At 46.5% G+C, this 17,235-nt stretch overlaps 2 protein-coding genes across 14 annotated transcripts; one reads left to right on the top strand and one right to left on the bottom strand.

Annotated features, from left to right (window-relative positions):
• Positions 1 to 69: 69 nt before the first annotated feature.
• On the top strand, positions 70 to 14,733 carry LOC122614859 (kinase D-interacting substrate of 220 kDa). Of its 13 annotated transcripts, none has more exons than XM_043789540.1 (11): positions 70 to 598; positions 8,213 to 8,347; positions 8,407 to 8,604; positions 8,665 to 11,429; positions 11,493 to 11,671; positions 11,731 to 11,966; positions 12,033 to 12,203; positions 12,263 to 12,487; positions 12,788 to 13,130; positions 13,994 to 14,257; positions 14,321 to 14,730. In XM_043789540.1, exons 2-11 carry the CDS (start codon positions 8,237 to 8,239, stop codon positions 14,506 to 14,508), a joined length of 4,680 nt encoding a protein of 1,559 aa, XP_043645475.1. In that variant the 5' UTR covers positions 70 to 598; positions 8,213 to 8,236; the 3' UTR covers positions 14,509 to 14,730. The 13 variants fall into 13 exon arrangements, with proteins under 13 accessions (XP_043645475.1, XP_043645472.1, XP_043645477.1 ...); XM_043789537.1 differs by lacking the exon at positions 70 to 598 and adding an exon at positions 2,460 to 2,947 and having other exon boundaries at positions 14,321 to 14,731; XM_043789541.1 differs by lacking the exon at positions 70 to 598 and adding an exon at positions 2,461 to 2,947 and having other exon boundaries at positions 12,788 to 12,884.
• Positions 14,732 to 16,657, bottom strand: LOC122614861 (protein panoramix). Its single transcript, XM_043789548.1, has 2 exons — positions 16,539 to 16,657; positions 14,732 to 16,481 (listed from the first exon to the last, which is right to left on the bottom strand). The coding sequence occupies exon 2, from the start codon at positions 16,417 to 16,419 to the stop codon at positions 14,812 to 14,814; it is 1,608 nt and encodes a 535-aa protein (XP_043645483.1). The 5' UTR covers positions 16,420 to 16,481; positions 16,539 to 16,657; the 3' UTR covers positions 14,732 to 14,811.
• Positions 16,658 to 17,235: the final 578 nt, after the last annotated feature.

Here is a 17,235-nt window from a genome sequence, read left to right as displayed (position 1 = left end):
TGCTACGTGGTCTGGCAACGCCACCAGGGATGCAGGCACGCCAGAACAGTGTCGGCTGGGTGGCAACTCTGAAACAACACATGAAGGAGCTGCGAATTTCGCTCGGTGCTCGCGGAATAAAATAAGCAAATAATAATTAAATGGCAATAGTGGGTCACCGAATTGCCGCCAGTTTTTTGTAACTGATTGTGTAACGTTCGGCGAGTGAAGTGCGCGGAGAAAAGATAACTCAGTGTCGTCGAATGCTTAAACAAAAAGTCATCAAGTTGTTTTTGTGTGGCTTTGTTTTTTGTTAATGCCCTGGAAATTTTAAGCGTACTCGACAATTGCTCAAGTGCCGAAAGTTCTTTGTGCCGTTAAGAAAAATATTTTATCGACGTTTCAGTTGGCACCCACACACTGAGCCACCCGCACCCACACAGATACGGCTACGCGGATACAGATACATATACAGATACACGTGCGCTCAGCTGTTGTCGAGAGCTGCTCAGCTGTCGTTTGTTGTCATTCCGTTTCAAGATCCAGATCCCAGAAAATCCCAAGGATATACCCCACAATCCGGATACGCAGATATATATGCCCTTGATCCAGTCTGCAGGTGAGCTATCCGGTTCTAACCCGATGCGTTGGACATGCCGTATCACACAGACTTTATTTTAATTTGTAGACACGATTGAATCCGATAATTATATAGTATACTACTGTAGCAGTGGCCCATAAGTAGCCTCAAAATGTGCTAACATGTTGTACACTTAAATAGTTGACTTATTCTCCATTGTATTATTCACTCTTGAGTTGCCCACACACACCAAAGTATACGTAGTTTACATAAATAAACTTAGAGACCTAGAACTTGCAATATACACACACTTACAGTATAGACGCATTTATTTTTATAATAATAATATTCTATTCCGAGCCACGCGCGAATTTCGATTTCATCTAGCAATCGTCACTAGTTTAATTTAGTTTAGTTTTTATTTGTTTACGTTTGAAGGGAGCGCTATCGGCTGTAGGTTTTTATTTAAACTGTTTCGCATGTAATCTGTCATAATACCTTGAGTGCTCGAAAGTAATGCATTCCTTATCTTTCCCCTTATCGTGCACTCCACATTTTGTATCCACAAAGTGACGAGGTAGCTTAACTGCGATCAAGATACATAATTTCAATACATCATCGTCATCGTTATTGCTGACCGCTCGTCAAAATTAATGTGCTAATTTGAACTGATCGTGCATTGATTTCTATATTTTTCCACAACGATTTTGTCAAGCGATGGAGTGTAAATCCGCAAAGGTACTTGAGATCTTCCTTAAATCAACCGCCTCACAATCATGTGCTAATTTGCGAGATAAATCAGACATTTGGCAATCATTGATCGCACCTGATTTCATCGATTGAATGTCTCAGTTTGTTTTCGTATCGTTCCGACATCTGACGGTAAGCTGCATAAATATAGTGCAAAATCGTGAAGATGGTCGAAAGTGTTCCGGTGTATTCCATTTCGCATTTCGTGGAATCGCATTTGGCCATATCAGCAAATGGCGACAGACGCATCTCAAATTCCCGAGTGAGTGTTTCCCCCCAGTAAACAAAGATACTGTGGACATACTACTACTTCAAAATGGATTCCAAAGCTGTATTTGCTTTACTTTAAGAGAATGACTCTCCTTCATCAACGTTTTCAGCAAAACTACAATCCATACCATTAGTCACTGCGATTGTTATGAGTAAACGAAGGCCTTCTTTTATGATTTGAACAAATTAGTGATTAACATGCTAACAATGTTTTACGCCGTTTCAATAGTGTTTGAAATTGGCCATCAGTTGCCTGATAAGATAACACTTCTAATCCGCGTTGATTGAGCTGAAGAGGTACGGATTCTAAATGCTGTTGATACCTATTCTGCGATATAAATCACAAAGGTTTATGTGCCCACAAATCAATTCTCTCATTTCCCATTTTAAACTTGTTGAGTTTCCAAAATAGAATCAGATATTTCCCCATTTAACTCGTTTATAATGTGAAGATCTGTGTTTTGTGTACATAAACTATGATGTTTGGAATAAGTTATGATCAAACTCGGTATTCTCATTGTTTTTGATCCTAATATTCCGTGAACATTGAGTTACAATGCCATTCAAGCACACCCATGAATATGTTCTTGCCCAGCAAAACCTCGACAGACCCATTAGTAATCAAGGGTATCGATTGCTTCGGTAGTTCTGGATTCGGTGGCTTCTCGCTTTTGTTTTCATTGCGACAGCGCCCACATTCGCGCATCACGTGTGTGTCTGGGCACACACGCCTAGTTTGATAAACACCGCTATTTTTTGGGTTACTGTTTCTCGTTTTATCAAAAAAGAAAATAAAGTGAAATAAAACAAAGGAGAGCCAGGAGAGCGATTGACGACTATTCTCTTTCTGCGCCACCGGTTTCGCTTCCAATTCCAATTCCATTTAGTTTTCCAGCAGAGCGCGCCGCGTGCGCTCCTCTAATCGTAATCGTTGTGCTTTCCATAATATTTGAAATAGATTGCAATCTCGGATTTTGCTAATTTGCCTAGACCCAGTACTGTAGTACATAATATATGCCAATCGTATAAGTCACCAGATTCCTCCCAAAGATGCCCAGTTTTGTGTGAGCCGCCAAAGGGCAAAGCAAATGTTTGTGCTGTAAAACTGATAAAAAAGATAAAGGTGTTCCGGGATTACCTCACCATTGACCGCTTGTAATCGCTATAATCATGCGGCGCACGCCCAAACTTCAGCTGGTGGGTCGCGCCTACTCGGAGATGTCGCCCCTGAATCCAGATCCACTCGCGGAGTCGCCGAGCACGAGCAGTGCTGGACAGGATCGGCGGGGCGATCAGAGCGGCTACGGCAGCATCTTTCCCTTCGGACTGCTACGCGGCTCCTTTGGCCGTGGTGGTAATGCCAGCCAGGTGGGTTCAGCCGGCATATGTTACGTTCGCCTGATGGCTATTTCTTATCGGATACTGCTCCATACGTTTGCCGAAGCAGATTGTTTAACCGATAGCGCCAACGGTTTTCCATCTGTTTGTTTTATCGTCACAATTAGTCGCGGCCTCGCGAATCGCCCACACCCTTCAATATGAAGACATACCTTCGTGCACACGTAGAATTCCAATTACCCTTGACTGTCGAAGCTGTCGAAATGAATTCTACATCGCTTGATGACCCAATCCCGAAAGTATGCTGTCTTTCGATGAAACAAATGTCACAAAATGCGTTAAAAGGCGGTTAAAGAGGTTTTCGCAGCGATTCCTCAAAGTAGACATTATAAATTTGAACTTTAATCCTTAAATCCCATAAGAAAGGATTTTAAGTTCCCTCATAACATTTAAAGAGATCCCTCTAACTTAGCAAATACCTTTGAAGATAACCGAATCTGGTCATCGCTTTCCAGTGTGAATCTCACATCTATTTGACTTTGTGGGAAATAAAAAGGCAATTAACACGATAATCAGTGTGTGTTGTCTGTTGTTTATAAGGAAGCGGTTATATACAGTCTGGTATCCAATGCTTATCCGAGTTATCAGGCTATCGGGGCTGTTTGCCCAATTAATGAAAACTAAATAGAGAGCGGATCGTTTGGTGCCCGTCGCCAAGGCATTTATACGATGCTTCCATGCAAAGTGCCGGCAGTTAACTGGCGGCACTCGATGCCCAACGTTCGTTTGAGTCCAATTTGAGTAGTATATCTTTTCCATCGATTGCAAGGCGGCCTTCAAGACGGAACTGAGCGGCGAGAGTTTGGCGAAGATGTTCAAGTCCCGCCTAAAGACGAATCCGGGTGGGAGTGAGGTGTGTTCCGGGTGCAATGAATCCGCGATAAGTGCAGTGCAAGTCAGAACTTTATAGCCGAGATGCGCTCCCTTCCTATCAGCGAAACTAGCCGCAGATATCATGTGATAGCAAAAACACTTGACAGTTGCTGAGTATTAGGTTCGTCTTATCGGCCTGTCCACGCATCGTCTTTTGAAGGCAAGCCCGGAGAAAAGCCAGCTTGATCGACAGGTCCACCCCAATCCACAATCCCCAATGAAATTGCATCAATCAGTCAATTATGATTCATTTAGGGAATGGCTTTCATTGCTATTCCATTCAGTCAGCCTTAATTAGACCAAGACATGTCAGTCATTGTAGCATTAACAGTTCCATAAAGCTAAACTGCCGTAGAGCGCAGAGCTTTCGTAGCGATATAAGTCACGTAAATAATGATATACTAACTAAGCCACGTCCTAGATAAACGAGAGCACTAAGGCATCTCGCGATTGTCACCTTAAACCAGAATAACCCAGATCAGCAGTCATGCCGAAAGATGGCCACTCACGTAAGCCACAAAAGAAGGCGTCCAGCGCAGAAGAAACTCCACTCGCCGATACCACAACTCCAGCCACAACAGCATCACCCAGCTCACCCAGCAGAACCGCTGGCCACTCCACCATCGGAGCTCTGGTGAGCAACCTGCACCACCATGACATTCAGTCCCTGCACCAACCACTGCTGGAGAGCGAGGAGCGGGTGATAGTCGCGGCTATACACAGGAATCCCCGCCAGCCGCATCGCAGTTATGGGACCGAGCGGAAACCGCACAGTTCCCTGCCCCGTTTCGTGATCGACATCGAGGAGGAGACGGATGCCGCGGTGGCTGCGGCTGAGGGAAAGGGCAGTCCCACTGCCTACCAGGAGCACAACGAGGAGCACTCCAACCAGAGTCCTTCCCGCCGTTTCAGTCACTTCAATCTGGCCCTGCGTCGCTTCTCCCACATCCATGCCCACGTAAATGCCGATTATCCTGGCTAAGTTGGTGTTGTAACCTTGTTGCTCTGCCGCTTGTTGGATCCTAACCCCCGAGATTGGCCTAACCCCATGTGTACATAGATACTCGATATTCACACACACACTCCACTCCCATCGACTAAAAACCAGTATGGGTCGCGTGCACCGCATCTAAAAATAAACATTCTAGTTGCAGTCGCTTCTTCGTTCCCGACTTTGGTTAACTGCTTCGCTCTGTGCCACTAATGTCCCAAGAATGGTTGTTCTTTCACTCTTCCACTCTGCTCGCACACCCAAGACTGCTGCTTTGGTCCACAGTTGCGGGCAGCAAGATATGTACTACTTCCAGCACTCTACATGCGTAATCGATGGATCCATCGATCACTAAGAACACCTAGCTCTGCACTGGCATTGCACCAATTTCAGTGGATTTGGATTTGTAGCTTAATTTAAAACGCTTATTTAATGTGCATCATTTAAAACCCGATAAATGCAGCACAATTGCATTGAGCAACAGCAATTAAAACGATTCGTGAACAGCAGTTGGGTGTTTGACAAATGTTACGCTTATCAGCTCGCACTACTTGTACTACTTGTACGTGTAAATTCCTTTTCTTATATAACTCCTGAACTATCAGTGTACCGGATGCTGTGATAGCGCATTTGCTGATGTTCCTCTGGATTGTGATTCCACTGACGCAGCGAAATTAAACCCATTACTATGTGACTATACAAACACTCGACGCGGAGAATCCATTAGGCAAACTCAAGTGACGTGCGACTCAATTGCAGCCACTCGAGTCAAGTCGGAAAACACACATCCGAATTGGCCATCGTTCATTTAACGTCTTCATCTTATCGATCGCCCTCAGTCAGTGTCGCCAGTAAACAGTACTTCTGCCACTTCTGGTACTACTCTATAAACTTATCTCCCCAAGTGACGCGTAATTGTCGAGATACAGATACTCCGCAGACCACCGCACCGCGAGCACATCCATCGCTTGAAACCAATTAGCTGATTGGCAAATGATAAAAGGCCAAAGGATACGCTGTTCTTTGAGCCAATGGAGTCGGTGGGGGCAGCGGCCTAAGCACCAGTTCATGTGAAACTCTTTGCGCAAGGCAGTGCGAACATAACCAGACCCGATGTGGTGACCACAAAACCTGGTCGGTCAATCAGTCTTGGTGCAACGCTCGTGGCAGCAGGAGCGGCCAAAAGCTACAGCTCCAAAATCGGCAAACACGTTTCGAGTGCCCAATTACCAATTACATTTACCACATTTGCGGCACGAAGCGCAGCCCGCCAGAAAAACAAACCAGCGTATTGGTGGCCAAAAACGTATCTCGGCCAAAAGCACCCACATCGACTGTAATCGGGCAGAAAACAGCGATGCTCGCTTCGGGTCGCGTGTAAACTTAATATCGCACTGTCCGGCAGCAAAACGCTTGATAACCCAGTTGTCTCAGACGTCAACGGGCCACCAAGGCGACAGGTTGCATCGCAAAGCAGCAGGAAAAGTTCGCAGTGTACGCCGCAGCAACAACCACAGCCACAGCCACAGCCATAGCCACAAAGCAAATACCCGGTGGTATTAATTCGTCAATTAATTGGCTGCGCGGAACAAAGTGGCATACAGCTAACAAAAAAACAAACTATAAGGAAAAATGCAGAAATAATATGCACATACTGGCACTTGATTAAAGTGCCATTCAGTGAGAGTGTGTGACTGGCGAAACTAGTGATCTTTGGCAAACCAGTGCGGAGAATGCCGAGTTTTATCAGCTTGACGCACGTACAACAGCCCGCAAATAAAGCCAAATAATATACAATTTATCAAATCAAATTCATAACTGCGGACCAAGAGTGTGGAACGAGTATCAGCTGACAAGATGAAACTATCCAAGAGCTTCGATGAATTGATACTCAATGCCTCGCGGTTGAGCTTGAACAACCTGCGATCGCCGGCGAAGAAAAAGGGGAAAAATGTAAAGTATTCGCGAGTGAATAGCACCCCCTGATTAAATTAGTCAGGGGTATTAGAAGCACACACTTCATTTCAGTTAATTAGGGTTATGGAATAAGTTGAAACCCCCTCCACCAACCAACTCCACCTGGATGTCGGCACATAACTTTGTCTGTTTAAAAGGGAAATACCACTGCATAGGCGAAAACTCAGAGATAAAAAATATAAATAAACATATTCGAGACTAATAAAATTTACTCACGCGCCACTCACACTTGCAGTCGTAAATTGGAGCTATCTGAATAATCTCGTTTCTATCTATTCCTTTCGGCCAGACGACTCTCCCCACTGATACGCCAATATTTTACTCGTTCTAGGGTGCTTAAGAGTCAGCAATTAGATCTAACATTAGACTATTCGGCGGTAACTTTGTTTACCAATATACACCTATTGATATTTACTTCCCTTCGTTATGCCCGAGTGCATGTTAACACCTCGAATGAAACCCAAACCCAATGGCGATGGCGAAGTAATCCAAATCTGAATACAGCCAGAGCGACTTTGACCCACCATAATCAACCAGCCATGTTGTTGTTGATGGTTTATTGATCCAATTGAATGTTTCGTTTCTCGAACGACCGAAGGTTCTACAAAATTAATTAGAATAGGCAAATAAATTAAAGCCAAGCTACTGCAGTGCGTGCGAGACGCTGCCTGGCAATTGTTCAAATAACAAATATGGCAATCTGTGACGTTATCGTTAAGATGTGCGATTACCTGGCCATACGAATGTCTATTTACCCAGGGACTACGAGATCAAATTCGTCTGGGGAGTCACTTAGGTTTAGAGATATAGATAGCATGTCTTGTTGCCCAGTCATGTGTCCCAGGAATTACCCCTTGATATTTTTAGAAAACTCCCATAAAACGGTCCAACTTTGTATTTGATTTCGTGGAGAACTGATTATTTCACAATGACCCATCGATAATTGGCGGTGGTGGCTTTTTATCACCCGCATAATTTAATTACTGCCACTAAAGCTCTATGACTCAATCATGAACCTGTGGATGATTTTGGCAGTTCACCAATTTATAGCACTAAGATAAACCCTTTCTGTATGTGTAAGAATAATTGCTTCCTAATGTTGCGGTTCTTTTGGTCTAAACTAAGCATGCAAAGTGTTCAACTTTGACCCCTGGAGATAACTGAAGTTTCTAATTGTTGTCCCTTATTTCACCTCCCCACCAAATGTTACAACATTTTTAAATATGAGTTATGGTTTCTGTCTCTTAATTGCTTCTTAACACGAATAACTGGTACGAGTTTTACTAAAACTAAACGGTTTTTATTTGCATGAAGTTTGTTTCGGTTTTTGAGTGAGAACATGAATTATGAAAATCTATTTGGAAAGCCACTAATCCTGGAAACTCTTTGTGCAGAACATAAATCGCTTCGGAGACTCCATGGGTTCGCTGGGACATCGTGCCTTGTTGCAGTACATCGATAATAATGATATATCCGGTTTGCGTGCTATTTTGGACAGCCGTCATCTTACCATCGACGATCGGGATGAGGTGAGTCCCTTTAAGCGGAATATTGCTTAAGACTTGATATTATTTCGAATCTCTTATAGAATGCCACCACAGTGCTGATGGTAGTCGCTGGACGCGGTTTGACTGCCTTTGTCCGCGAGTTTCTGGCCCGAGGTGCCGATGTCCAGGCGGAGGATTTGGACAACTGGACGGCCCTGCTATGCGCCTCCCGAAACGGGCACTTGGACGTTGTCCAACTGCTGCTGGACCATGGCGCTGAAGTGGAGCACCGTGATATGGTAAGTCTCCTGCTCTAAGCAACGTTTCTGAATCAATCTTATGCGTAAACGTTTCTCCAGGGTGGCTGGACCAGTTTGATGTGGGCAGCTTACCGCGGACACACGGAGCTGGTGCGCCTTCTGCTGGACAAAGGAGCCGATGGCAATGCCCATGGTAACTACCATCTGGGCGCCCTTTTGTGGGCGGCGGGCCGTGGCTACAAGGACATCGTGGAGCTGCTGGTGCAACGCGGCGCAAAAGTGAATGTGGGTGATAAGTATGGAACCACAGCGCTGGTGTGGGCATGCAGGCGAGGAAATGTGGAGATTGTGGATACGTTACTTAAGGCTGGAGCCAATGTAGACACCGCTGGCATGTATTCATGGACGCCTCTGCTCGTCGCGGCCGCCGGCGGCCATACGGATTGCGTTAGCTCCATTCTCGAGAAGAAGCCAAATGTAAATGCCTTGGACAAAGATGGAATGACTGCCCTTTGCATAGCGAGTCGAGAGGGTTTCCAGGATATTGCCGCCTCCCTTATTGCGGCTGGTGCCTACATAAATATCCAGGATCGCGGAGCAGATACACCGCTCATCCATGCCGTTAAAGCGGGTCATCGAACTGTGGTGGAGGCGTTGCTCAAGAAACATGCCGATGTGGATATACAGGGAAAAGATCGCAAGACGGCCATTTACACCGCTGTGGAGAAAGGACATACGCCGATTGTTAAGCTACTGTTGGCCACCAATCCCGATCTGGAATCCGCCACCAAGGATGGCGACACTCCCCTGCTAAGAGCTGTACGAAATCGTAACTTAGAGATTGTGCACTTGTTGCTGGATCGAAAGGCCAAGGTGACTGCTAGCGATAAAAGGGGCGACACCTGCCTGCACATTGCAATGCGGGCGAGGAGCAAGGCGATTGTGGAGGCTCTCCTGCGAAATCCCAAGCACAGTCAGCTGTTGTACAGAGCCAACAAAGCTGGGGAAACGCCCTACAACATTGACTCCCTGCACCAGAAGACCATATTGGGTCAGGTCTTTGGCGCCAGACGTCTGAACACCAACGAGGACTCTGAGGGAATGCTGGGCTACGAGTTGTATTCCTCTGCCTTGGCGGATGTGCTCAGTGAGCCGACATTAACGACTCCCATCACCGTGGGACTCTACGCCAAATGGGGCAGTGGAAAGAGTTTCCTGCTAAATAAGCTGCGCGACGAGATGAACAACTTTGCGCGCCAGTGGGCGGAACCACCGATTCGAACCAGTGGCCTGCTCTTCATCGTCTGCCTTCATTTGGCATTGCTCATTGGAACTATTGTGGGACTGAGCACCTGGTCAGCGGTTGTGGGCGTGTCGGCGGCTGTCGGATTCTTGCTGCTCACTTATCTGCTTCTGGCAGCTGTAAGATACTGCAATTACCAAATGGACATGCAGTGGGCCTACTCTGTGCAACATGGTCTCGAGAAGAGAATGACGAGATTGCGTCTGATACTTCAGGTGGCCTTTTGCCATCCACCGGGACCCCAGTCGGATTCACAGGCCAAACCCGTGCGGTTTCACTTTGCGGAAGCCAACAGCGCTTCACCCACAGGTGATGGAGCTGTAGCTCATATGTTGGCCGCCCTCTTAGATGCTATAGAATCTCACTACGGATGGCTGGCCACGAGATTGTACCGAGCCTTCCGTCCGAAGTGCTTGAAAGTGGATGTTGGCTGGCGATGGCGTCGCATGTGCTGTATCCCAATCGTTTTGGTCTTTGAACTTGCTCTCGTCACCCTGGTCACTGGTATCTCTCTTATCGTGGCCTACTTCACGTTTGCCGATGAGAAGGAAAAGGCACAGATATTGGTGGCTCTTTATGTGATTGCAGCCGTGATGGGCACGCTGATCTGTACGCATCTCCATGTCCTGGCTAAGGTGTTTGTATCCCTATTCACCTCCCACATCCGACTGCTGAAAAGGGCTGTTCGGTCCAGTGAGTCGGCTCCATTGACTATGCTGGGTGCCGAAGTGGCCGTGATGACGGACATGGTCAAGTGCCTGGATGCGTTCACCAATCAGCAGAGTCGCTTAGTTGGCGTGATCGATGCCTTGGATTCCTGTGACACCGAGAGGATTCTCACCCTACTGAATGCTGTGCAAACGCTTCTTTCTTCACCTAACCGACCATTTGTTTTGCTCATTTCTGTGGATCCACACGTCATAGCCAAAGCAGCGGAGGCTAATAGCCGACGACTCTTTACGGAGGGCGGAATCGGAGGACATGACTTCCTGAGAAATTTGGTGCATCTGCCGGTTTATCTGCAAAACTCCGGACTGAGAAAGGTACAACGAGCCCAGATGACAGCACTGCTGTTCAAGCGAAGTGGCGGAGGAGATTACCAGACAGACGATGGACCCACATTGGGTCACTCTGTGTCTGCTCGTCGACTGTCCAATGCCTCTGAAATAATCTCCAGCCAGGAGAAGCTGCGCGGTCCCGCCCGAGGAGGTGGTGGAAAGAAGCTGCGACTCTCCGAATCCGTGGCCAGCTCTACTGGCTCCAATCTTCACCGCCTGGGTCAGAATCCACAGACCGTGCTCGATCTATCGCGCATTGTGCTCACGGATGATTACTTCAGCGATGTGAATCCACGAAGTATGCGCCGCCTGATGAACGTGATCTACATCACGGTGCGCTTGCTCAAGGCCTTCCAGATTGACTTCAGCTGGTATCGCCTCAGTTCCTGGATCAATCTGACTGAGCAGTGGCCATTGAGAGCGAGTATGATAGTGCTGCACCACGATCAGTTCATGGACGGCAATGCGGATGAGAGTGTTTCGCTGCAAAGCGTTTACGAGAAGTGAGTTTAACACCCTAATCCTTATATAATCTTGAAAGAATATAATCTACTTCATTCCTTTAGATTGCGACCGAAACTCGCTTACTTGCGAGAAGCTGCTCCACTCCTGGAGTTGGATCGAGATGAACGAAAACTCGACGCCTTCCTGCAGCTGCACAAGTCAGATTTACTCGTGGCGGATCTGCGCATCTTCTTGCCCTTCACCATTAATCTGGATCCTTACCTAAGAAAGGTCTTAAAGGGTGAGTTTACAAAAAATAAATAAAACTGAGGCGCAATCTAACAAGTATTCACTTTACAGAGGATCAGCAGACCATCGAAGACGAGGGTTCCCTAGTGATACAAACCAGGCCCAGCGTTTCCAATACCATGCGTCAATTCCCAGCGCCCACCACCTACGTGCCTTCGCCGCAGGCCTATCCACCCTACCAAATGTTCCAGAACGAATATCCTGCCAATGAGCTGCGCTCCAGGAATCTCAGCACGAGCACAGAGCCTGTCACCCCACTTATTAGCTCACCTAGTGATTCGTTTGGTGTAAGTTACATTATTTTAAATTTAAGAAAGCACATGACTTAAATGCTGCCTTTTCAATTGCTACAGGATGACATCCTGCAAACCAAGCTGACCGATTTGACCGTCGAGGGAGTCATCAGTCTGCTGGAGCGGATTGAGGACATGAAACCATCGTTAGCCAAGCTAGCCCCTGTGCTCCGCGAGAATGCAATCAATGGTCGTGTGCTCAAGCACTGCGATATGCCGGATCTGAAATCGGTAAAGTGTTTTACTATCATGTTTAAGTTTTTCCGTATTAAACGACGAGTTCTGAACAGGTTCTGGGCCTGAGCTTTGGCCACTGGGAGCTGTTCCGCCTGCTGATCACCACGTTGCGGGAATGCGAGCGATTGCCACGAAAGCAGCCGCGCCAGCAGCAGCAACCGGCCGCGTTGGAGGCGCCATCGAATGTCCCGATGATTAAGGATGTGACGGATGCCCTGATGCAGCCACCCAGAGAGTCCCTCTCGCGAAAGAACTCCGTCAGTCATATGGAGAAGCAGGTAAGGCGAGCCATCAAAAGTCTCAGAATTGTAGGATTGGATAGCTGTATATTTTAAAGAACGATTCGCTCTAACTCATGTGCTTTGATCTATTCTTATTCCGACCATTTTAACAATCCGAAACGAAATGCAGTCAAAAGTGCATGACTACGAGTATCTGCAGGTAAAGCTCAGACACTAAGAGACACAGACTGTAACCCGAAATTCCAAGCCCACATTCCACTTTTGTGCAACCCCATAACAGATCAATATCAAATATCCCAGTAAGCACTTCAACTTATCTGTCGTATCTATTGCTAGGTCACGCTGGAGGAGCAGATGATCTGCGGCACCTTACAGACTCTAAACGAAGAGGCATACGAGGATGTGGCCAGTAGCGAGCGACCGAGTCCCACAGGTGAGATGTTGGCGGCAGCCGCACAACTGCAATTAGCACCCATCCGCGAGTCCTCCGAGTTCGGATCGCCTTCCGACGATCAGAAGCAGTATGGGGTCAAGATAAGCAACAACAACAACAACCAGTACTTGCATGCGGAGTACAACCGGAGCGTTAGCACGCACTCCCTGCAGAGTCTGAGCACTCTGGTGGGTGCACCCGGTGGTCATGGTGGTTCGGGTGGCGGTCACCTGCACCTGGGCAATGGTAACGATCTAAGCGATAGCACGCTCGACCTTATGCATGTTGACTCGGTGTTTGGTGGTGGTGGTGGTTATCATCGGGCATCGCGCCAGATCTCGATAAGCAGCGAGCTGCTGCACGAGTCCAGTTCCTTGCCCATGGTGGTGGTCATTCCCAATGCCTCTGGCGAACAGGCCTACGACGACACCAAGCTCTGAGAGGCCAGAGGCTCACGAATGCACTTGGAGAACTATGTATTTAAGCTGCATGGGGTTGAGTCGTACTTGAATTTTAAAGTCTGACAAACTGAACCATTTTGGATCGCTGGACCAATGTCTGAGCCAAATGAAAACCCGGACCAAAAACCGAAATCATATCATCCGAAACACGATTTTTCGTATTACTTGTTTTATTCTTGCTTTGGCTTGGCTTTGATCCGGTCAGTATTATCGACAATTACTAATACTTGAGTTGTGCGATTACTAAATCATTCCAATGTTTATATGCCGAAGATTAGTTATTAATTTTTTGCCACACATCCCACACACACCCACACAATATATTTAAAATTGTTAATCGCCCACGACACATGAACAACTAACAAAATGGTGGTATTCTAACCATATTCCACTAAATCCTATGTCTATCCCTAGCGTTAGATGAAGCATCAAATAAATGATAAATCTTATGAACAACTCGTTACCTCTTGCATTTTATTGAGCTTTCTATCTGTGTGCTTATGTTACGCCTTTAACCTTTTGTTCTGAGTTAATTGGTTGCTTTAATTCACTTGGTTAATATTAGTGTTGCGGATTAGCACCACCCCTTGTAATGGGTAATCCCTCCAAGAACCCTAACTTAATCTTGCTCATCCCTATGAATTTTAGAACTCGACACGCCGAGTGCCGGAGCAGCAATGACGACCCCATTGCTCGGTGCCTCCGGCTCTGTGCCACCGCCGTCAGGTCGGGATTCTATTTTAAAACAGCAGGGAAGCGTCAAAGTCGACAAGCGAGTATCGATTCAACAAACGGCGACCAACAATAATAACAACAACAGTACCAAGCTAACGCCAAATGTGGAGTATGTTTCCGAACGCCAGCCGGAGGTCCAAGGAGCCACCAAGCGCTTGACAACCAAGCCGCCACCAGGTAATGTTTACCATACCATACCATACTTGGTACCATACTTAATAATACACTTATTCTTCATAGGACCTCGTCCCGCATCGCTGATCATCACCAGAAACGATTCGAACTCACAGTTCCAGCTGCTGCGATCCTCCTCTGTGGACTACGACGATGTGGAGGCCCAGGAGCACCGGACCACGATTAGGACCACTTTGCTGGAACAGCAGGAGGAAGAGGAATCAGCCCCGTTCGTGTTTACAGTGCGAAAATGACACAATCTTCTCTACTAGGTGAAAACAGCCAATGAGATGGCCATTTAGTGCCAGCTACGCTTAGTTACAAATTAGTTATAACGCAATTAGCTAATAACTGGAGGACTTTGTGGAAACTCTGACTTTTGGGTTACACAATGATATAGTTGTATAGTCGGTACGCTAAGAAAAGACACTTTGTTTGCAAATCCTGGTTGTATGCCACTGAAAACACTACTTGTTATAAATGTATAATGCATGTGCATATATGTATGTATTTCTTAAATGTATAAAGAGAATCAAAGTGAGTGTTGAATACTATGGCTAACGGCGCTTCATTATTGCCAGGGCAGGTTCCAATGCCTTGTAGAGCTTAACGGCCAAGGTGGCACTAGGCAGGGTTTTGTAGATTTCCTGTAGGGCTAACATAACGTTCGACTGTTGCTGCGTCAAATCCATTGGGTCGAAGTTGGGATTCTGCCAAAAGGCCCCATTAGGCTGGCTCTCCAAACGACATTGGGTGCCAGCATCGTGGGAAGCCGTTCTGCGCTCCGTTTGCGTAGCTGCATTCTTGTACAGCGTGGCCGTTTCATTTTCTTCTGTCGGCGCCAAGCCCTGCTCAAGTTGCTCCTTCTTCAGCTTCAGGATACGCTGCGAAGGCTTAACTGTGCTCTGGAGCTCCTTAAGACGCACCATATCGATGCCCAGTAGACGCAGCAGCCTCTTAGTCGCCTGGGGCACTGCTTCCAGGCCCCATTTAGCCAAATCGATTCTGGTTCCGGGTGTGGAATTGAACTTGTATACTACATTCATGTTATTGCTAATTGGCGAAGGATTCTCAAAGCAATCCTGGTTCCTAAACGACTCATTAACAGGAAGCTTGCAGATGGTGTCCACCATGTGGAATTCGGGCGGCTCCTCTTTGTTGGCCATCTGCTGGATCTGTTCCAGCACCAATTCCGCCCGGGCGACGGCCAGACCTCGCTTGTCTGCCTTGGACAGATTCACAGTGTTAAGTTCACCCTGCGGTGTCTGCTGCTCCATGAGATTGGAGAATTTAACTGGTCGGATGCTATGTTCATCAGCCCGCACTGGAACGTAATCCAATTCTGCATCCCGAAGTTTTTTCTCCTCCGGGCCCTCGGTCTGCGAACTGCCACTACTCTTTCGTTTCTTAAACTTGTAGCGGCCCCGATGATCGCGTTCATTTCGGTTCCTCTCATCTTTGTTCTCGTCCTGCGAACTGGCACTACGATTTCGCTTCCCGAACTCCTCATGATCTCTATTTGAGCGATGGGAGCGATCCTTCTTGTGTTTCTTCTTCTTATTTTTTACCTTTCTGTTTTCATATTCCATCTCCAATTTCATTAGAATCTCCCGTTTCTGGGCAATGAGATCGGCTGCCTCCAAATCTTCTACGGACGTACCATTTTGTGGTTCGTCTGGTACAAGCGTCTTGGCGGCCTCGAGGCTGAACAAATCCATGTCGTCCAAGTTATCGCGCTTCGAAAATTGGCTGGGAAGTAAATCCGTAGTTGCCCTGCTCTGCTCAACGGACTCCAACGTCACATTAGGCTTTACATCGGCAGGGGTCTGCAAGGTCGGCGGGGGGCCAATATCGAATGGATCCGCCAGCAGGCTGTCCAGCATCGCATTCTCGGCATCTAATTTCAAATTCGGCTCCGTCTTTGGTTCGATGGCGTCTGGTGGCGGCTGTAGATGTGCGCTCGGAGTCGGAGGCGCCGAGTGGTGGGCAAGCTCACCATCCTCGGGATCACTGTCCCAACCTGATCCGGACATAGGAACTCCGGAGGAAAATGCATGCGGCGGAGTCTCGCCTGTAGTCTCCCGCAACGGAGTAGCCTCATCCTCGTTAATACCACAATCCACGTCGTTCTCCACTTTGACCTCTAGCTTGATTGGAGCATCCATGTCAACGAAATCTTTTTACCACCTTTGAATTTTTCCACCAAAATTTAGCTGATATTGCAGTTCTAGAGATGGTAAATGAATATATTTTTTCAGTGAGTGTATATCCACAGGAATTTTACCATTCTTGGTTTTTCAGTTTATTTATATTTTACAAAATTGAACAATTTAACAATTAGACTTTTTTTAAAATGTTATCCCTATTATTTCACGCCTCTGGAGTTGCCATCCGACTTTCTATAACGGTTCATTCGATACAGTCGATGCACCTGTTGATATATCGATATCGCCATATGGAAAACTCACCACCGCTGTTATCGACTAATTTAAGCAAATTTTTGTCAATTAAATGTTCTATTGCAAGATGTAGAGTAGTTGTTCTGATTAAGAGTCATGTGAAAACAATTTGATGTCAATTAATTCATAATACCCCCTTAAAAGGAATTTAAAATCTGCACAAATAGCGACAAACAAACAGATACAGTGTAAATAAAAGCAACCAGCTGTTTTTTGTTTACAAGCTTTATTGCCTAGTTGTTGTTGGGGGCTGTTTTTCAGCGCCTAACCAGCTGATGACCACAAAAACTTCAAAGGTCACCTTGAGCTTAATAGAATCAAAGGCAATTGCTTAAGAAATTTTGGCTGGTAAAGTAAAGTTCAATCTCGCAGCTTCATCACAGCCCAAAAAGTACGGAAAACCATTACAAAAATCTAGTGATTAAATGAAAATAATCAAATAATTTGCATACCCATGAAAATAAACAATTTTCGCCGAGCGTGAATGTGAATGAAAGTGGGCAGATAAGTTCTAGAGCAGAT

The sequence above is a fragment of the Drosophila teissieri genome, chromosome 2R (assembly GCF_016746235.2).
Source record: "Drosophila teissieri strain GT53w chromosome 2R, Prin_Dtei_1.1, whole genome shotgun sequence".
Lineage (NCBI taxonomy): Eukaryota > Metazoa > Arthropoda > Insecta > Diptera > Drosophilidae > Drosophila > Drosophila teissieri.
The sequence above is the reverse complement of the archived record's forward strand: the minus strand, read 5'-3'. Positions and strand labels throughout refer to the sequence as shown.